Genomic DNA, 21816 nt, shown 5'->3' with positions numbered 1-21816 from the left:
CAGCTCCGCAAAAGATAGAACATGTCCTATTCTTGTCAGCAGCTGCGGACAAGAATAGGCATTTCTATAGGGGTGCCGGGCGGGTGTGTTGCGGATCCGCAACACACCATGGACGTGTCAAATGGAGCCTTAGGGCTCATGCACACAAACGTTTTTTGCGTTCCGTATACGGACCGTATTTTGATTCCGTATATGAAACCATTCATTTCAATGGGTCTGCAAAAGATGCGAACAGCACTCTCTGTGCTGTCCGCATACGTTGCTCCGTTCCGCGGCCCCGCAAAATTGATGAGACACGTCCTATTTTTGTCCGTTTTACGGACAAGAACCGGCATCTCTATAATGGGCCTCCTGTTCCGTTCCACAAATTGCGGAAGGCACATGGGCGGTACCTATTTTTTTTACGGATCCGCAATTTGTGGACCATAAAAAAAAAACGGCACGGCGGTGTGCATGAGCCCTTAGATACACCATCTAGGTGTCACACCCTATAAGATTAGATAAGACGTTCAGTATCACATCTGATGGGATTAGATACAGCATTTCAGCAGACAGTGTCACATGACAGACTTAGATACGCCAGCATCGCACTATAGCAGCGCAGCACACAGTATAACACGTGATGGGATTAGATACACCAGCTCTTCCCACAGTATAACAGGTGACAGGATTAGATACACCATACACATCGGCTCAGCGGACAGTACCGCGCACTACAGTGTAAGGCTACGTTCACACTTGCGTTGCTGGATTGCGGCAATCTGGATGCAAACGGAAACCATTTGTAGACGGATCAGCAGGTGGATCCGTCTCACAAAAGCATTACAATACCGGATCCATCTCTCCGGTGTCATCCGGAAAAACGGATCCGGTATTTTTTTATTTTTTTATTTTTTAAGGTCTGCGCATGCGCAGATCGGATCCGTCAGTGCGGCAATTTTAATACATTCCAATGGAAAAAAATGCCAGCAAGTGTTCAGGATTTTTGCAGCGTGCTGCGGTTTTTTCTCCGTCCAAATACCGTAAAAGGGCTGAACTGAAGACATCCTGATGCATCCTGAACGGATTGCTTTCCATTCAGAATGCATGGGGATAAAACTGATCTGTTTTTTTCCGGTAATGAGCTCCTAGGACAGAACTCAATACCCGAAAACTTTGACGCAAGTGTGAAAGTACCAGACAGTCCTATCGGGGGAGGTAGTTCGCGCTCTGCGCTCTTCTGTCCCTCGCCGCCTCCCGTACTCCAGCCCAAGTCTTTATTCCCTATGGATGTGCAGTGCTGCCCAGTGACCGGAAGAGGGCTCTTCCAGCGTTGCCGTGACGTCGGCTCGGACATTCCTTCCCTTTCCGGTGGGCTGGGTCAGCTCTCCCGGTCTGCTCGGTGATCCCGAATCCCAGGGACAGGGAGGGGAAGGCGCAGGGCCATGTTGTTCCCGGGAAGCCGCACAGAGCAGGCAGGCCGCCGGGGCATGGACTGACTGCCGGGAGGAGAGAGCCGCGCCCTCCGCCCTGTGAGGATTACATCCCGGATTACTCTTCTTCTCGGCTCCGGACATTTTCTCCTTGTTGTCGCTCGGATTTGTCGCACAACATGTCGGCCCGGGTGCGGCTGAAGAAGCTGGAGCAGCTGCTGCTGGACGGGCCGCAGAGGAACGAGGCGGCGCTGAGTGTGGAGACGCTGCTGGACGTGCTGCTCTGCCTGGTGACCGAGTGCGGCGGCTCCACACTGCGCCGGGACAAGTACGTCAGCGAGTTCCTGGAGTGGGGTGAGTGTCCGGGGGGAGAGGGGTGAGTGTCCGGGGGGAGAGAAGAGGGGTGAGAGTGTCCGGGGGAGAGAAGAGGGGCGAGAGTGTCCCGGGGGGGAGAAGAGGGGCGAGAGTGTCCGGGGGGGAGAAGAGGGGCGAGAGTGTCCGGGGGGGAGAAGAGGGGCGAGAGTGTCCGGGGGGGAGAAGAGGGGCGAGAGTGTCCGGGGGAGAGAAGAGGGGCGAGAGTGTCCCGGGGGGGAGAAGAGGGGCGAGAGTGTCCGGGGGGGAGAAGAGGGGCGAGAGTGTCCGGGGGGGAGAAGAGGGGCGAGAGTGTCCGGGGGGGAGAAGAGGGGCGAGAGTGTCCCGGGGGGGAGAAGAGGGGCGAGAGTGTCCGGGGGAGAGAAGAGGGGCGAGAGTGTCCCGGGGGGGGGAAGAGGGGCGAGAGTGTCCGGGGGGGAGAAGAGGGGCGAGAGTGTCCGGGGGGGAGAAGAGGGGCGAGAGTGTCCGGGGGGGGAGAAGAGGGGCGAGAGTGTCCGGGGGAGAGAAGAGGGGCGAGAGTGTCCCGGGGGGGAGAAGAGGGGCGAGAGTGTCCGGGGGGGAGAAGAGGGGCGAGAGTGTCCGGGGGGGAGAAGAGGGGCGAGAGTGTCCGGGGGGGGGGAAGAGGGTCGAGAGTGTCCGGGGGGGAGAAGAGGGTCGAGAGTGTCCGGGGGGAGAAGAGGGGTGAGAGTGTCCGGGGGGAGAAGAGGGGTGAGAGTGTCCGGGGGGGAGAAGAGGGGTGAGAGTGTCCGGGGGGGAGAAGAGGGGCGAGAGTGTCCGGGGGGGGAGAAGAGGGGTGAGAGTGTCCGGGGGGGGAGAAGAGGGGTGAGAGTGTCCGGGGGGGGAGAAGAGGGGCGAGAGTGTCCGGGGGGGAGAAGAGGGGCGAGAGTGTCCGGGGGGGAGAAGGGGGGGGAGAAGAGGGGCGAGAGTGTCCGGGGGGGAGAAGAGGGGCGAGAGTGTCCGGGGGGGAGAAGAGGGGCGAGAGTGTCCGGGGGAGAGAAGAGGGGCGAGAGTGTCCGGGGGGGAGAAGAGGGGCGAGAGTGTCCGGGGGGGGAGAAGAGGGGCGAGAGTGTCCGGGGGGGAGAAGAGGGGCGAGAGTGTCCGGGGGGGAGAAGAGGGGCGAGAGTGTCCGGGGGGGGGAGAAGAGGGGCGAGAGTGTCCGGGGGGGAGAAGAGGGGCGAGAGTGTCCGGGGGGGAGAAGAGGGGCGAGAGTGTCCGGGGGGGAGAAGAGGGGCGAGAGTGTCCGGGGGGGAGAAGAGGGGCGAGAGTGTCCGGGGGGGAGAAGAGGGGCGAGAGTGTCCGGGGGGGAGAAGAGGGGCGAGAGGGTCCGGGGGGGAGAAGAGGGGCGAGAGTGTCCGGGGGGGAGAAGAGGGGCGAGAGTGTCCGGGGGGGAGAAGAGGGGCGAGAGTGTCCGGGGGGGAGAAGAGGGGCGAGAGTGTCCGGGGGGGAGAAGAGGGGCGAGAGTGTCCGGGGGGGAGAAGAGGGGCGAGAGTGTCCGGGGGGGAGAAGAGGGGCGAGAGTGTCCGGGGGGGAGAAGAGGGGCGAGAGTGTCCGGGGGGGAGAAGAGGGGCGAGAGTGTCCGGGGGGGAGAAGAGGGGCGAGAGTGTCCGGGGGGGGAGAAGAGGGGCGAGAGTGTCCGGGGGGGAGAAGAGGGGCGAGAGTGTCCGGGGGGGAGAAGAGGGGCGAGAGTGTCCGGGGGGGAGAAGAGGGGCGAGAGTGTCCGGGGGGGGGAGGGGGGGGGAGAAGAGGGGCGAGAGTGTCCGGGGGGGAGAAGAGGGGCGAGAGTGTCCGGGGGGGAGAAGAGGGGCGAGAGTGTCCGGAGTGGCATTATATGGGCACCATATACAGGAGACATGAGAGTAACCATAGGGTGCGTGTGTGGAGTGGCATAGTATGGGCATTATACAGGGCACCATACACAGATGACATGGTAAACTTCCATAGAGAGCAGGTATCTAGAGTGGCATACTTTGGGCATTGCACACAGCATGGAAACCTTGCCAGAGAGTGCAGGTATCTGGAGTCGCATCGTATGGGCATTGCACAGGAGACCTGGCAGATTGCCATAGCATGCAGCTAGTTGGTAAGGTATTGGTTTAGGTGGCACATCATCCTCTGTGTACCAGCATATTGGCTCCATATGCCGGATGTACAGGACATGCGGGTGGCCCCTCATCTGAGACGTCATATATTGTTATGGGCATAGGACTGGGCACCTTGGGCAGAATCTCTTGGGGGGCATTGCAAAAGGGTATGACAGAGATTGAATTGACATTATGCTGGCAGCAGTGATTGTGCCCATAGAGGGGCGTGACAACATTGTACTGCGCTGGGATGGCACAATGTATATGGATAATGTGGTCAGGTCGTTGGCATTATATTAGGACAGTGCCAGGGCACATTAGCCTTCCATGGAGTTAGAAGCGGCATGACCCGTACATTACACGACCATGGTTGGCACTGCTTGGAGGTGATCATTTCAAGGGGTAAAGCAATGGGCTCATGGAAGAGCAATGTATGAGGTTGGTGACGTAGTGCTGGGCATCGTGTCATGCCAGCCCACTTTGTGTGGTGGTGTCACACTATTTTGGAATAGCTGGTCCTAGCGATGCAGAGGGCATATGAGGCTGGTGGGCATGAGAACTTTTCAGCAAGCTAGAACAGACATGGCCTGGAATGGAAAAATGCTGGTGGCATTGGCATCTTCATGGTGGTGGTACACAGGGCATATCTGTGTGGGGGCTGGCATCGCACAAGGTCTGGCCAAAAATGACTATCTACATGGCAGAGGGGGCATTGGCTTCTGGTGGCAGCTCACTGCGGGTAATAATGGGGCATAAGTCACTACTTCAAACATTTAATAGATTGCCCAGAGTGTGGTCATCAGTGCCAGCCTGTGACTCCAGCTGTGCTGCAACTACAACCCCCAGCAGACTGTCAGGGCATTGCTGAGTGCATTCAGATGTATAATAACTATGTGCCAGGGCAGCGGGGGCATGATCAGTCCTGGAATCTGGGAAAGCCCTGACCGCAGTGCGGGGGGGAGTCGGGTGGCAGAGGGCTGCGGCCTGATTAGTGGATTATAATCCGTGATCACATCCGGTACAGTGTGGCGGTGAGACTACAACTCCCAGCAGGTCCTGGGGGAGATGCCAACTGCAGCGCCTGGTATTGGTCTCGGCCGCCGTCTCATCTGAGGTTTTGACTTCCTGTTTTTGTGGTTGAATATTGGACAATTGCATCCACGGCAATTCCCTTATTCCTGTCTATTAGCAGATTCACTTCCTGTAAGGTAAAGCGCCGGGGCAGACGCCAGGAAATCCCAGCAGCCTGTATCCTGGCGCACGGCAGCTGAAGGACCCGTGGGGGCCTGTACCTGCCAGGAGGAGAGCGGGCAATCGCTGTGGGGGCAGTTCCCTAACTGAATGCTCAGATTGGCAGCGCATTATACAAGTGCCGTTCCCAGTGCAGGCAGTGATTGGACAATTGCTTAAGTAGCAGTTGCCGCTGTGAATGCAGTTCTCTTACTCGCTGCCCAGAGTGCAATGCGTTGGTCAGCGGCCTAACTGGCAATCGCTTTAGCAGCGTCGCAGCGGTCTGGCAGGAATCGGAGCGCGGTTGGTTGGATTCGACCAAAGTCATTTGGTTATTGGTTTCCTCTATTCAGCAAGCGATTACACTAAACGAGGGAAGGAAATGTATGCAAATTTCTTATGTCCTGATTTCAGTTTCTCATCATTTTCAAGATTCCTGTTTGCAGTTTTTTTTTATTTTATTTTTATTTTTTGATTGCTGATCCCTCTCCCCGCTGAGGGTTTGTTACAGTTGTATCCAGTCCGGACAGTCCCCTGTGAACCCGAACAGACTGATACAATGTATCCATCAGGATGTGGTGCTGCTGATGTGTTGAGCTCCCAGAGGATTGTCCAGGCTGGTTTCAATTGTAACAAACCCTCAGCTGTAGGAAGGGCCAGAGGGAAATCGGAATGCTTCTATTTGGCTGGCTTGAAAATGATGAAGATTTGAGACGGCAAGTGCATAGAAAGTAGCAGGAGCCCCCTTTAACTCTTGCACGGCGGGGTGCTACGCTGGGACACGGCTGCGCTGGCGTCGCTCAGGTAAACATGGAGTGACTTGGTCAGGAGATATTCGGGTTGTCAGGTCGGAGCACTTCCTGCTGCCGCCCAGATCTGGAGAGCGTCCGCAGCGCCTGGAATGTATACAGATTCCAGGAGGCCCGAGCCTTAGGTTAGGAATGCTGCACCGCTCCACACTCCGCCTGCAGAGCGCAGACATTTGGGGCACCTCTAATACCACACGCGCTGCCATTTCTGTGACCCCCAGCTCTCCGCAGGCCCTGAATGGCCAGGACCTCTGCATCTGCCCCCTGGAGTGTCAGAGCAGTTTTGGCCTTCCGTTCATGAATCAGGGAGAGCTGGATGGACAGTGCTGCTGGTTCTATCTAGGGAGGGGGCGCTCTGACATGCGCTGGTGGAGGCGACTGAACGCCTGAAGTTATCCCTCAACCGAGAGTGAAGCGCGTCGGGCACTGAAAGCGATGGCCGCCATCATTCTCTTCCCTATTTTTGATGGGCTGTTTTTCTGGCGCCGCAGACGTTTTTTGCTTTTTTGCCTCCCCCAACCCCCCCCCCCCCCCCCCCCCCCCCCCCGTGCTCCGAACGTCCACAAGCGCGAGGAAGGAAATTTTTATTTCCTGTTTATATGACCAGGAATAACTGCGCGGCGCTGGGAGCCGCCTGAGAAGACTCTTATCAGGCGCGGATGAGAAGGTGTCGGCCACTTTCAAGGGCGGCTTCCACTCCGCTCACCAAGACGCCCAGTCAGCGGCCGGCCTAGGACTGTGGATCAGCTGTCGTGAAACTACAACTCTCAGCGGGTCCAGATGGCCATCTTCAACCTGAGGCTCTAGCCGTTTGAATACTGCAACTCCTATCATGCTCTGTCGATCATGTGCAACCTGCAGATCTTCACCTCTCATAAAACTACCACCCCCAGCATCCTCTCGCAATTGGAGAGCCCTTTGTTGCAGATGGCTGTGAGGGCATGCTGGGAGTTGTAGTTTCATGACCGCTGGAGAGCCCCAGGTTGTAGATGGCTCTCGGAGCATGCTAGGAACTGTAGTTTTCACAAAAGCTGGAGAGCCCCCATGTTGCAGACGTCTGTCAGGGCGTGCTGGGAGTTGTAGTTTCCTGACCGCAGGAGAGCCCCAGGTGGTATGTGGCTGTGAGAGCATACTGAGAGTTGTAGTTTTGAAACAGCTGGAAAACCCCACGATGCAAATGGCTTAGTGCATGCTGGGAGTTGTAGTTTCATGACAGCAGGAGAACTCCAGGTTGTATATTGACTGACCACTATGGGAGTTGTAGTTGCACAACAGCTGCTGGGAGTTGCATTTTCATGACGGCTGGAAAACTCTTGGTGGTATATCACTGACCGAGGATGCTGGGAGTTCTGATGCACACCGCCTATGGAGTCCATGGTTGAAGAAGACAGTCTGAACATGCTGGTAGTTGTAGTTTATTTTTTGCTGGAAAGCTTAATGTTACAGCCGGCCATCTTAGCATGTTGGGAGTTGTAGCTTCATACCAGTTGGAGAGCTCTGTGGTGCAGATGGCTGTGCAACTACAACTCCCAGCGTGCTCAGTCAATGATTTGCAACCTATTGTTATCCAGCTATCATGAAACTACAACTCCAAGCATGCTCTGAGCCATATGTAAACCTGGGGCTCTCCAGCTGTTGTGAAACTACAACTCCCAGCATGCTCTGAGCCATATGTAAACCTGGGGCTCTCCAGCTGTTGTGAAACTACAACTCCCAGCATTCCCTGGCAGTCAGGGCTGTGGGGCCCCAGGTTGCACAGCAGTGCAGCATGTCTTTAGTGCGCTGGGGTCTGGCTGACAGATGGGACCACCATTAAAAGATGAGAGGAATTGTAGGAAATGACACGTGAGAAGCGGGTGAGGGGTCTGTGTCCTGACTGCCTCTCTGAGCATATTAGGAAATTGCTTAAAGAGCACATACGAATGTCTTACAATGGTGTCAGTCTTTACTGTAGGTTCTGTGTTCTATTCACCCTACGGGCACTTTAGTTAGACATCCCTAGTGCATGGAATTATGGGATGAGAGACGCCTGAGTTAGCGACGCCATGTTGTATAGATTGAGGAGAAGACTTGGGTTGTCTCTAGGAAAGCTGGGTGACGACCAGTGTGCCCGCTTCCAGGTTCTGGTTCTCAGAATGGTGATATCTGCACAAGTATCTGTAGAACTCGATAGGTCTGCCTTTCAGGAGCCTGGAGCAGTTGGGTGGCGCACTTGATGCGCCCGTATGGGTAGTCGCCCAGCTGGGAGACGCAGAAGAGCCGTCCGGCCGCTCCCTTCTGTTTAGAGGCGAGTTAATAGTTAATGAGGCATTATAATGGCCGGCTCTTCAGATGACCATTTCCTGGGCAACGTCCCTCCAGGCCTCACTTAATGCATGAAGGACCCTGGACATAAGTGCCTGCTGGGAGGAAAGTCTCCTTTAGGGCTCGTTCACGCGACGGTGTGACGCCCGTGCTGTGGACTGCAAATTCCGTGGGGCAGCCGCATGGGGATCGTGGACCCATTTACTTGAATGGATCCGCGATCCCTCCGTTCCGCTTAAATATAGAGCAAGTTCTATCTTTGCGGTGCGGAAGCACAGAACGGAACCCCAGGAAGCACTCCGTAGTGTTCCTTTCCGTGCTTCCGTTCTGCGTCTCCGGATTGGCGGACCCATTGAAGTGAATGGGTCCGCATCTGTGGTGCGGAATGCACACTGAACGGTGCCCGTGTATTGCGGATCCGCTAATGCGGTTTGCAATACGGCAACGGGCAGCACACGTTCGAGCCCTTAAAGGGAAAGTGCACGTTTTCCCTGCTATGTATTCTCTTCAGTGTTGGATGCTTTTTTTTTTTACCTGCTCCATCAGGACACAGCTGTGGTCAGTGACTCCAGAATGGCTGTAATGTCTATTGGAGTCTCGGGTAGTCTGAAACCCACCTGCTCTGTTTTCAGAGACTCGAGCTGCTGCTGCTCTGCCCTTATCCCATGCTTTACACTGCACCTCTGCTCCATCAGGACACAGCTGTGGTCAGTGACGCCACCATGGCTGTAATGTCTATTGGAGTCTCAAGTAGTCTGAAACCCACTTTCTCCCTTTTCAAAAAAGCAGGCGGCTGCTGTGCCTTTTCCCTGTGCTTTTCACTGCAGCCTTGCTCCGTTTAGGACACAACTTTAAACAATGACTCCAGGTTAACTGCATTGTTAATTGGAGTCTGAGGTAGTCTGAAATCTGCCCTCTTATCATAGACTCAGACAGCTGGTCTATCTATTCCCCGTGCTTAACACTGCAGCTGTGCTCATTTAGCACACAGCTGTGACCAGTGACTAGCAGAGATGCATTGTCTGTTGGAGTCTGAGGCAGCTGTTTTTTCTCTCTCCCGTGCTTTACACTGAAGCTTTTCCGTTGGGGCACCGCTATGGTCAGTGACCCCAGCTTGGTTGTGTTGTCCATTGGAGTATGAGCTAGTCTGAAATATGCCTTCTGTCTCATCGGTGTCTCTAAGAACTCTTATTTCCCTCCCCCTTGCTTTATACTGCTGCTCTGCTCCTTTACAGTTCATGTATGGTGGTGATCAGTGGCTGCAGCTTAGCTCTCTGTACTTTACACTGCAGCGTTGCTCCTTCAGCTTCCCTGTTGTGTACATGGGCAAGGCACACGAGGAATGTGTCGTTCACTGTGTAAATGTGCAGCTGTCGTATTCAAGATCTCTGCGTGCTGTCGGTGAAAAGAAGCATCCTTGCTAACCATCCTGAAGCCTGTCCTGATCGTGCCTGCAGGACTTGTGTCAGTTGGACGGAATAGAGACATTTTTAAGTCCTTTAACTGTAAACAAGGATGTTTCCATTCACTGAGCGCAAGCGGCGATCTTGGTAATGCAGAGCAACGGAGGATGCATCTTTCTATTAGGCCTCATGCACATGACAGTTGTTTTTTGCGTCCGCTAAAAAAAAGGATGCTGCATCCGTTTTTTTTTGTTTTTTTTGAGGATCCGTTTTTTCCCCCCACAGATACCTTGTAATAAATGCCTATCCTTGTCCGCAAATGTGAAAAAAGTAGGACATGCGCTATTTTTTTTTTTTGCTAAACGCGGACAACGGACGCGGAACACAAATGGATGAACTATCAGCATTTTTTTGCTGACCCATTGAAATGAATGGGTTCCCATCCTATCCGCAAAAAAAACGGAAAGGAGGATAAGAAAAACTGTCGTGTGCATGAGGCCTTAGTCTAACACGGACACGGGGTCTTTAAGGGGTCGTCCAGAAACAGCGCCACACAGCAATGCCTAGTGTTTTCGGAAAGAATGGCTCTGAGCCAGACAGAGGTGGCGCTGTTTCTGAAGCCAAGCAGCCACATGTTTCTAATGCTGTACAGATCAGTCCCGCCACAAGGTATAAATACGAAGCAAGTGTTTGTCCCGTGGAGTCTCTGTGGCTCTGTGTGCCGCCATATGGCGCATATTTGCGGCCTTATATTGCAGTAATGTTTCCCCCAGTGTTCATGTAATGCAGCCTGCGGCACAGTGATTTTATATATTTTTTTTCTTTTCTTATTCTGTATGAATTCGGAGACACATTTGATGCCGCAGGGTCCTGTAGATGTCTCTGGACGCCAGATTGCTGCCATGTGCGTGAGACGTAAAGAGACTAAAGATCCATCAACAGCAGCTTGTTGACCGCTTCCAGTGCTTTCCTATAGGTTGCATGCTGTTTTGATTTTTAATTTTTTTAGCTGGATGGGGAAGGGCTTGTTCACACAACCGTGTGAAGCCCGTGACGTGGACCGCAAATTGCCGTCCGCAATGCATGATCACAGACCGTGGGGCAGCAGCATGGGGATCGCGGACCCGTTCACCAGAATGGGTCCGCGATCTGTCCATTCCGCAAAAAGATGGAGCAAGTTCTATCTTTTTGCGGTGTGAAGGCAAGGGAAGGAACCCCAGAAAGCACTCCGTAGTGTTCCGTTCCGCGCCTCTGGATTTGCGGACCCATTGAAGTGAATGGGTCCGCATCCGTGATGCGGAATGCACACTGAACGGTGCCCGTGTATTGTGGATCCTTGAATGAGCCCTAATGCAGGATCGACAAAGTGGGTGAGCACAACGTGAAAAAAAAATCCACGCACCACTTTACCTGTGCCGCGTAGGGTGACATTCGTGACAAGTGTGCGGGTAACACGTGGAGATATTGCCCCGGGAATGCAGCTAAATCCTCCGCCTGTCGCCCGCTCCCTTCTGGTACGTCACCTTGGGGTGTGATTTGCATCCGCAGCAAAATCTGTATGATTTACCTGAAAACATGGCGGGGCCGCTACCGTTCCAAGTCCGTATGCGATTTGGTCTTGTAAATAGAGCTCCGGCTGACGGCTCCCGTGACGTCGTGGATGACAGCGATGGGTGAAGTTGTCGGAGCGGCCGTCCAGATGTCCTGATATTTAATGGGCCGTGGCTCCCTCCTGGTAAATTCTATTAAACCTCTGCCGGTCGGCGAGGGGTTAACCACCACTTCCTGGGAAGTAGGTAGAGCAGGAAAAGGAAGCAATCACTTCAGCAGCTGCCGACCTTTCACCTCCATTGTTTGACAGGTCACAGGGGCCACGGCTGCAGCACATGTATGTGGACCAGGGGTCCGCCATCGCCCGGCTCATATCGCAGCGGGAGACGTGTAAAAGATTATTATTTCATGTTACGTTACTAAGTGAGGAAGCGGGAAAACGAGCAAGCGCAAAGGTCTGCGAGACTGACAACAGCCGGTCTTGTGGGGTCTTCCCATTAATCAGTGGTTACTGCCTACCAAGAGTAATTCAAGGACAGACTGCATCATGGCTGTCCAAAATTCATTGGGGGGGGGGGGGGGGTTGAAGCTTAGCCTGTGTGGTCCGATCCTGCAGAAAACGGGGGTGCACCTTTTGTCAGCTGATTGACGGGGTCGTCAGGAATCTGACCCCCATCAATACGAGGTTCTAAGGATTGTTCTTCAGTGTCCGAGTCCTCTGTAAGACACGGCTACACTTTAATTTTCCTGCTGCATCATTTGACATGAAGTAAACTTTCTGGGCTCTAAAGTTGGCCCCATGATCGAGGGGTTAACACCCATCTTTCCACAGACCCTGAATGGCATAGAAATCAAGAGCTGGTGTATAAAGTTTATTTCTGACCCCCTTGGTGTCAGTCTTCACTGTAGTTTTAGTATTAGATTTGTAGGCTAGAAAGGCTCGCCATGATCTGGCGTGTTGGCTGTATGTGGAAAAAGAAATAATTTGTCGATTAGTGGTTACCAGGAAACCATCAGTAAGCTGCTGTTGACAGATCCGTTACTCTTAGGTGTCTGTGTTGTATGCGAGTACTTAGCCATATCCTGCTGTGATTGGGCATTAACCCATGGAAACCCAGAGCAGATATTGAGAGATCATACCATAATCTCGGCTTTATGTATTAATGACCATCGGATACTAATGGGTTAATGATCCGGTTGTCCCAGGTATTCCCATAAATCTTCCAGAAGGACCTGTCCCCCCTTTGGACGTGTCTGATATAGTAAATACTTGGATTTCCCATAAATACCAATTCTGAAGCATCTTCTCTTACAATTCTGTGTTATTCCTCCTGGAAATATATGAACTTGACAACTGGCTGTTCGGGGGGGGGGGGGGGGCGGCACAATCTGACATTTTCCAGTTAGTGCTGACTTAGTAGGGGCACACTTTATTGACAAGGTGGAGTAAAAAAGGAGAAAAAAAACACCAGTTTGTTTATTTATTTTATTTATTTATTTATTTATAAATTTCCAGGAGGCACAACAGAGGAATGGCACAAGAAGTTCTGAGAAAAGCTGCTTCACAATTGTTGTTGTTTCATGGAAAATATCTTTATTCACTGAAGCAGGAGAACTGAAGGCCCCTTGGCAGACGAGGGAGTATTCCGCTCGGGTGCAATGCGTGATGCGAACTCATTGCGCCTGCGCGGAATCCGGACCCATTCATTTCGCTGGGTCTGTGCACACGTGCGTTGGTTTTCACGCATCACTTGTGCGTTGCGTGGAAATCGCAGCTTGTCCTATATTCTGCGAGTTTCACGCAACGCAGACCCTTAGAAGTAAATGGAGCTGCATGAAAATGCCTTTTTCACGCACGGTTGCCAAGAGATGTTGTTGGTAAACATTCAGTTTTTTTTAATCGCGTGTGAAAAACACATTAAATCACATTGCACTCGCGCGATAAAAACTGACCGCAAACACACAAAACTGAATGACTTTGCCTGCGAAATCGCGCAGGTATCACTGAACGCATCCGGACACGCTCGTCTGCAAGGGGCCTAAGAGTCCAAATAAAAGGTCACAGTAACGCCCATCATCCAGCTTGCTGACAGTTTCCAGTTAAGTAAAGGCTAAAAACGGCATGAAATCAGAGGAGATGCTGAATACACATCACAGTATGGGGTGGATTTGACTCCTGGCGGTGCGCAGTCGGTGTTTTTCGGCAGAGGAGCCCTAATATAACGCGGTAACTGGACGCACTGAGCATTTTCTATATATTTGCTCTATCTTTACTGGTTAATTGGACCTTGTGATTTGCTCAGCACCCTGGAGCCCAATAAGTATAACGCTCATCGGATTTCCATCGTGGAGAAGGGGGTGGGGGTAATAGACTGCAGGATGCGGGTACTGTTACAGCCGCTGGTGCTGAGAGCTCCTGGGTCTAGACGTCCCTGTGCCGTCAGCGGGAAGATCAGGTCACCGTGTGCTGCAATGTCAGGAGGCTCCATAGATCTCTGGGGGGGGCGCCACTGCTCGTAGACACGAGATATATAGATCAGCGGCTCGCCCTAATACCGCCCCCTGCAGGCGTATACGGTATTTCATCTAGAGGGGGATATCAGATCCAGAAGAGGAAATTCCTGTCCTGCCGATCTGTGCCGGGGCATAATGGCCAGGAAAAGGAAAGGAAGCGGGGACCTCCACGAAACGCAACGTGCAGCTGCAGCCCGGGGAGCAAACAGGATACGGCCATGTGTTACAAGGAAGCGGCCGTGTATCCCGCTCCATGATGCATCACAGGCTCACTTAACCCTTCCTCTACCAGGCAGTGAAGTGCCCGGTCTATCCTAAGCTTCCTAATTCGTGAATGAAATGCCAGATTGCAGTGTACACTGGCAGTCGCAGTGCAGATGAAAACTGCCTAACTTTATTCTAAAAGAAACCATTTTTTAATTATAATGATCCTATAGATATTTGCGTCCACGTCCTGTCTATAGGGAAATCCTCCAATCATGGCGGATATCTAGCCGTGTATGGCCCTGCACCCCGATAGAAAGCAGTAGACTGGTGCGATTATTTTATTTTTAAACCCCTTCAGGGGGGATTAAAAAGTGGCAAAACTTACTTTGTGCAGTTGTCGTAGAAGTCGCCCCTTTGTAGGGGTCACAGTATGTGGGGGGGGGGGGGGGAGTAATATATATGTATTTTAATTTTTTTTTTCAAGAGGGGGGTTGGCATCAGCCGCTCATCACCCTCCTCTCCATTATCCCTGAGATTTCGGCAAGCACGCCTGTCGTGCGCTTGTGCACAATAAAAGCTGGCCACCCTCATTGTCGGTGTGAATGCTCGCCTGTGCCCCGGCTGGGTGTGTTCCCGAGCCAGGCATGTCACGTATTGACATTTAAAGAGCAGATTGACCAGCTGGTGCAGGCACGCCCAGACTGCGAGGAGGCCCAGCGCCGCCATTGTCACCACTCCTCCGGGATCGCAGCTTTTTTTTTCTTTTTTTTTGAATAACAGGTATGCAAATGCACTATACAAAGTAGAACAATGTGGCGAAAACTTTCGTTGCCATCTGGCTCCGGAAAGTTCTGCAACTCTGTTTTTCAAGAGCTCCTCTTGCTTTGATTGAATGGTAACCATCTTGTTTAGGTTCGGTCGGCTTCTGTTCACAACGGCAGACACCATGGACTTAAAGGGGTCCTCTCACTTCAGCAAATGGCCTTTATCCTGTAGAGAAAGTTTAATACAAGGCACTTGCTAATGTATTGTGATTGTCATATCATTTTTTCATCCCATTATACACGGCTCGTTTTCATGGTTACGACCACCCTGCAATCCAGCAGCAGTGGCCGTGCTTGCACAATATAAGAAATATCATTGGCCTACAATGTGCTTCTGTGGTCCAGAGAGGTCAGTGCTTTTTTTTTTTTTTTTTTTTGGCAGGGTGGTCGTGACCATGGAAACGAGCAGTGTATAATGTGATGGAGAAATGAATCCAGCCAGCAAAGGAGGCAATATAGACAATCACAATACATTAGTAGGTGCCTTGTATTAACTTTCTCTACATGATCAATGCCAATTGCTGAAGTGAGAGAACCCCTTTAAAATTCAGTCCAGCAAGTGCGGTCCAACAGAGACCCCCCCTCCCCATACCAGCAGAGATGTGAACAGAGTCAAAGGCTGCAAAACCCATCCTGACCAAATCCATCTTACAGCTGAGGGTTTGTCACAATTGTCTCCAGTGTGGGAAATGATTTGTAAAAACTGCAGCACAAATCTCCCTTCTGTCCCCATAGTTTGTTACAATGTATCAGTGCAGATAAAATGTATCTGTCTGGAGTCCACAAAGGTTTGGATACATTTGTAGCAAACTCATGTGACTGTCAAATATATACAGGTTTTAGGCCTATGGTTCAAAATGAAAATGCTTCCATTCCCTGACAGCAAGTAAATGACTTAAATTATGACACATTGTAAGAGAATATCAGATAATTACAGAATGGCCTGTGCCGGGGGTTTTCTCACGACCCGCTTCCATGTTTTTACGTTCTCTTAACATTCATATTAAGTTCTAGAAGACTCCTGAATTTTGTACAGTTGACATATCGGTCTATACACTCCTAGCTATGCACATAGGTGTTTTCCAGGGATCCCTCGGCCGTCCCTTTAAGAGCTAAGCTGTGACTCCACCGCACCGGCTTAAGCTTCCACGCTGACGGGCGGCGCTGCACTTTTTTATTACCTGCGCTGAGTCACTTTGCAAATATGAGAGAGAATTGTTTATGATCTTGTTAGAACAGGTAAATGTGCCGCAGCCGACAGTGGATTGTATCATCAGGTGTGGAACCTGCAGCCGGGTGGTGGGGAGACCCCGACCCTAGTAAATACGGAGGGACTTGTACCAGATACTAAGCCTGAGCGCAGAAAGCGGGGAGGCTCCAGGGCAAACCTTATTGTTTAGTTGAAAAAAAGACATTAAAATCTGCTGTAATGTTAAATCCAGTATTGCTGTTCATGACTGCTACGTAGCATAAATCTAGTGATATTACGTGTGAACAACGTCTACTTCCTATTTATAGGCCATTGTCATATGTGTATTGTCACTGCAGATTCCAGTCTGTGTATTACTAATGAGTGATACTACCGCTGATACTGTCCCCTATGTACAGGGATAAAACTACTATAATACTGCTCCTATGTACAAGAATGTAACTACTATAATACTGCTCCTATGTACAAGAATATAACTACTATAATACTGCTCCTATGTACAAGAATATAACTACTATAATACTGCCTCCTATGTACAAGAATATAACTACTATAATACTGCCTCCTATGTACAAGAATATAACTACTATAATACTGCCTCCTATGTACAAGAATATAACTACTATAATACTGCCTCCTATGTACAAGAATATAACTACTATAATACTGCTCCTATGTACAAGAATATAACTACTATAATACTGCCTCCTATGTACAAGAATATAACTACTATAATACTGCCTCCTATGTACAAGAATATAACTACTATAATACTGCCTCCTATGTACAAGAATATAACTACTATAATACTGCCTCCTATGTACAAGAATATAACTACTATAATACTGCTCCTATGTACAAGAATATAACTACTATAATACTGCCTCCTATGTACAAGAATATAACTACTATAATACTGCTCCTATGTACAAGAATATATCTACTATAATACTGCCTCCTCTGTACAAGAATATAACTACTATAATACTGACTCCTATGTACAAGAATATAACTACTATAATACTGCTCCTATGTACAAGAATATAACTACTATAATACTGCCTCCTATGTACAAGGATATAACTACTATAATACTGCCTCCTATGTACAAGAATATAACTACTATAATACTGCCTCCTATGTACAAGAATATAACTACTATAATACTGCCTCCTATGTACAAGAATATAACTACTATAATACTGCCTCCTATGTACAAGAATATAACTACTATAATACTGCCTCCTATGTACAAGAATATAACTACTATAATACTGCCTCCTATGTACAAGAATATAACTACTATAATACTGCTCCTATGTACAAGAATATAACTACTATAATACTGCCTCCTATGTACAAGAATATAACTACTATAATACTGCTCCTATGTACAAGAATATAACTACGGTACTATAATACTGCTCCTGTGTACGGGAATATTGGATGTAGTTGCTAAGTTTTTTTCTTTTTCTCCGTTTCCTCGTCCATATCGCGTTCCTGAGAGCTGTGGACATTTTTATGGAGCGGTACGATTAATAATTAACCCATTGGTTTCCTGATCCAGGTATCAAGTTATTACTTCACCTGTAAATCACAGCTTTTCCTCTTTCCAGAACAGGACTGTGTATATCATTTAAAGGGAACCTGTCGCCTCAAAAACGCATATAAAACCGCTAGCATTATCATATGTTTGATCCGGTAGTCTGATGCGCAATAGCTTCAAAAAACCTATATTATCAGCGCCATCTTGCCGGTCAGCTTCAAGTCAATGTAAGCACGCCCCCTAACCGCCCCCTCTCTTGTTAGATTGACAGCCAGAAGGCTCACGCATGCGCGGTGCGCCGCTAAAAGCCGGCCATCAGCGGCAGCCGTAGACGGGATCGCGCCTTACCAAGGAGCGCACCACGCATGAACGAGACTTCAGGCATTCAATCTAACAAGAGAGGGGACAGTTAGGGGGCGTGCTTACATTGACTTGAAGCTGACCGGCAAGATGGCGCTGATGGCGCTTAAAATATAGTTTTTTTTAAAGCTATTGCGCATCAGACATATGATTATGAACAGACCGGGGGCTTCTATAAGGTAATGCTGGCGGTTTTTGAGGTGACAGGTTCCCTTTAAGTCTTTGGTCTTTGACTCGTGGCTGTCAGGGCATGCTGGGAGTTGTAGTTTTTCCAAACCCACTGGGCTATACACAGATGTTCCCCTACTATTTCTATGGGACCTCGTTCTGACTGCGGTATTTTAAGTCGTCTGATTTGTCTGCAGTCTTCTCCTAATCAAGTGTTTCTATTCGCTGACAGCAAGCAGTGTTTGGGAAAGAAGTTGTAGAACATGTAGTCTAAACCTAGGATACATCTTTAAAGTGCATGGAGATTGGATGGGTTTGAGATTTACTCTCCTTTTTCCGTTTTCACAGCCAAACCTTTCACGCAGCTCCTGAAGGGGATGCAGCTGCATCGCGACGACTTCGAAATCATAAAGGTTATTGGACGAGGAGCGTTTGGAGAGGTAAATTTATGATTTCATCTTTATATTGGAGCAGTCGCACGACGGGGGCCCTCTGGTAGAGCGAACTTTTACCATCACACTACCTGCGCTACTTGTCACCTATTGACTGGCAATTGTCAGAAAGTGTTATCGCGGCGCTCGCCGGAGGTGGGGTGTGGCCCCGACCTACAGGAGAACATTTCACTCCTCTGAAGGGTTCTTCTTGGAATGTGCCAAGAGAAAGTCAAGTAGCGGTTTACGTTTTTTTTTGTTTTTTTTCCAGTGAGGGCATGCACACTTGAACCCTGCCACATTCAGGACGCAATGTTTTGTGCCTGTATCTTATCAGTTGGCTCCACAGTGCAGCAGCATAAACCACAGTCATGCCAGCTTTCCTGAGCAGTTTAGTGCTCTCAAGGACAACTATTAAAGGGCACGTCCACATTTACACAACAAGCTGCACTCACTATTCTGCTGGTGGAATCAGTATGTGCATACGTTACTTATCCTGTACTGCAACTGTATTATACTCCAGAGCTGTACTCACTATTCTGCTGGTGCAGTCACTGTATACATACATTACTTATCCTGTACTGATCCTGAGTTACATATTGTATTATACTCCAGAGCTACACTCACTATTCTGCTGGTGCAGTCACTGTGTACATACATTACTTATCCTGTACTGGTCCTGAGTTACATATTGTATTATACTCCAGAGCTGCACTCACTATTCTGCTGGTGGATTCACTGTGTACTTACATTACTTATCCTGTACTGATCCTGAGTTACATATTGTATTATACTCCAGAGCTACACTCACTATTCTGCTGGTGCAGTCACTGTGTACATACATTACTTATCCTGTACTGGTCCTGAGTTACATATTGTATTATACTCCAGAGCTGCACTCACTATTCTGCTGGTGGATTCACTGTGTACTTACATTACTTATCCTGTACTGATCCTGAGTTGCATCCTGTATTATACTCCAGAGCTGCACTCACTGTGTACATACATGACATTACTTATCCTGAGTTACATCCTGTATTATACTCCAGAGTAGGGATCGACCGATAATGATTTTTTAGGGCCGATACCGATACCGATAATTTGTGAACTTTCAGGCCGATAGCCGATAATTTATACCGATATTCTGGGAATTTTCATTTTTGAGGAAAAAAAAATTCCTACACAAATCTGCTGAAAATTAATATGTTTATTGTTAATGTGTATTTTTTTTTTTGTTTATTGTTAATGTGTATTTTTTTTTAATAAATCTTTTTCATTTATACTTAATATATATATATTTTTTTTTTACTAACTTTTAACCCCCTTAGGGACTAGAACCTTTGTCCTATTCACCCTGATAGATCTCTATCAGGGTAAATAGGATCTCACACTGTCCCTGCTGCTCTGTGCATAGTGCACACAGCAGCATGGAGCTGAACATGGCAGCCAGGGCTTCAATAGCGTCCTGGCTGCCATGGTAACCGATCGGAGCCCCAGGCTTACACAGCTGGGGCTCCGATCGGAGGAGCAGGGGAGAGGGGATCCTGTGGCCACTGCCACCAATGATTAATACTGGGTGGGGGGGGGGGGGGCGCACTGCGCCACCAATGTTTTTACTATTGGCCGGGATTGGGATGGGGGGCGCACTGCGCCACCAATGATTAATACTGGGGGACTTGGGGGGGCGCACTGCGCCACCAATGAAGATAAGTCTCTCGATCATTCATATACAGGAGGCGGGAGCTGGCTGCAGAATCACATAGCCGGCTCCCGACCTCTATCAGCGGTAGCTGCGATCCGCGGCACCTGAGGAGTTAACTACCGCGGACCGCAGCTATTGCTCATAGAGGTCGGGAGCCGGCTATGTGATTCTGCAGCCAGCTCCCGCCTCCTGTATATATGAATGAATGAGAGGCTTATCTTCATTGGTGGCGCAGCGGCCACAGCCCCTCCCCTCCTCTTGTCTTCTCTTCTGTCATTGGCGGCAGCAGCAGCAGCACAGGGGGAGGAGACACTGCTTCCTTCTCCCCTGTGCTGCGGAGGGAACACAGAGAGCGCTGAGAGCAGCGCGATCTGTGTTCCCCAAACGTTATCGGTATATCGGCAAAATAGATACCGATAACGTTCAAAATCCTCAATATCGGCCGATAATCGGTCGATCCCTACTCCAGAGCTGCACTCACTATTCTGCTGTTTGTCATGTGAAAACAGTCAGCAAGCTATAAGATGGGCATGCTCCGTCGGCTTAGCTAAGCTCCTATAATTCAAGCCGTTTGAAAAACTTCTTCACTTATAATACAAACTCCAGATCAACACAGCAAGCTCCGTGCAGACATTGAAGAAGCGGGGAGCGCTTGGAGATTTCGGCACTGAATTGTGAATGTGGCTCCAGAGTATAATATGGGCTGTAACGCCTTCTCATTAAACTAGGCTTCGGTTCTGATGGCTGCGAGCTCCATGTGTGTGGAAGGCCAGGGTGGTCACCTCGGATGAAATCCGTTGCTAGGCCCCCCGTGCAGATGGCTGTGACTACTCGCTTCAGACTGGGGACTCGGCGTTAAATGTGACATTTTCTTCTTTCTGCACGAGGCTCATTGGGATTTGTTTCCTCAGGTCGCTGTGGTGCGAATGAAGAGCACGGAGCGCATCTACGCCATGAAGATCCTGAACAAATGGGAGATGCTGAAAAGGGCAGAAGTGCGTGCCCCCTTTAATATAGGTGTCCGGTGGGGAGACGTCTTGTGTTGTCACTCAGCGCTTTTCCTTCCTCTTGCAGACGGCCTGCTTCCGGGAGGAGAGGAACGTGCTGGTCTACGGGGACTGTCAGTGGATCACCACCTTACATTACGCCTTCCAGGATGAAAACTATCTGGTAATTTTCAGATACATTTATGTTTGTAAGGAATGAATGAATGGAGATATTTACATAAATAGTTTCCTTTTGTGTCAGAGTGCAACAATGTAACAGACATTGTGTGTTCCAGCGGCCCCCCTCCCCCCCCCAAAACAATGCTAGAGGGGGGGTTTATGAGCTCTGGGGAGCAGTGGGAGTCCTCGCTCTCATGCGCCCAGCTCACCCCATTTTTAAGTTGTAACTCCCCTTTAATTTACAAAGCAATAGGAGGAATGAGACACAGGCCATCCTCCTGTGTTATATCTTAAGCTGCACATTGTAGACGGTTGGTATTGATGACTCTTGTGTCTGTTTTTTCCAGTATTTAGTCATGGATTACTATGTAGGAGGAGACCTTCTAACACTGCTTAGTAAATTTGAGGACCGCCTCCCCGAAGACATGGCCAAGTTTTATCTGGCTGAGATGGTGCTCGCCCTACATTCGATTCATCAGCTGCATTATGTGCACAGGTAACAACATCTGACAGGAGTATCCCCTCC

At 50.0% G+C, this 21816-nt stretch overlaps 1 protein-coding gene across 2 annotated transcripts in view; it reads left to right on the top strand.

Annotated features, from left to right (window-relative positions):
- Positions 1-1325: 1325 nt before the first annotated feature.
- CDC42BPB (CDC42 binding protein kinase beta) overlaps positions 1326-21816 on the top strand; it is a 57567-nt gene continuing 37076 nt past the window's right edge. Inside the window, exons 1-5 of one of the 2 annotated variants that reach the window (XM_040411948.1) lie at positions 1326-1766; positions 18340-18431; positions 21036-21119; positions 21199-21294; positions 21638-21786. In XM_040411948.1, coding sequence (XP_040267882.1) covers positions 1592-1766; positions 18340-18431; positions 21036-21119; positions 21199-21294; positions 21638-21786 — 596 coding nt within the window. In that variant the 5' untranslated portion in view covers positions 1326-1591. The remainder of the gene's footprint in view (positions 1767-18339; positions 18432-21035; positions 21120-21198; positions 21295-21637; positions 21787-21816) is intronic. The other variant, XM_040411949.1, reaches the window with a different exon arrangement.

This window comes from Bufo bufo, chromosome 11 (genome assembly GCF_905171765.1).
Source record: "Bufo bufo chromosome 11, aBufBuf1.1, whole genome shotgun sequence".
Lineage (NCBI taxonomy): Eukaryota > Metazoa > Chordata > Amphibia > Anura > Bufonidae > Bufo > Bufo bufo.
Note: the sequence above shows the minus strand (reverse complement) of the source record. Positions and strands in the feature narration are given on the sequence as shown.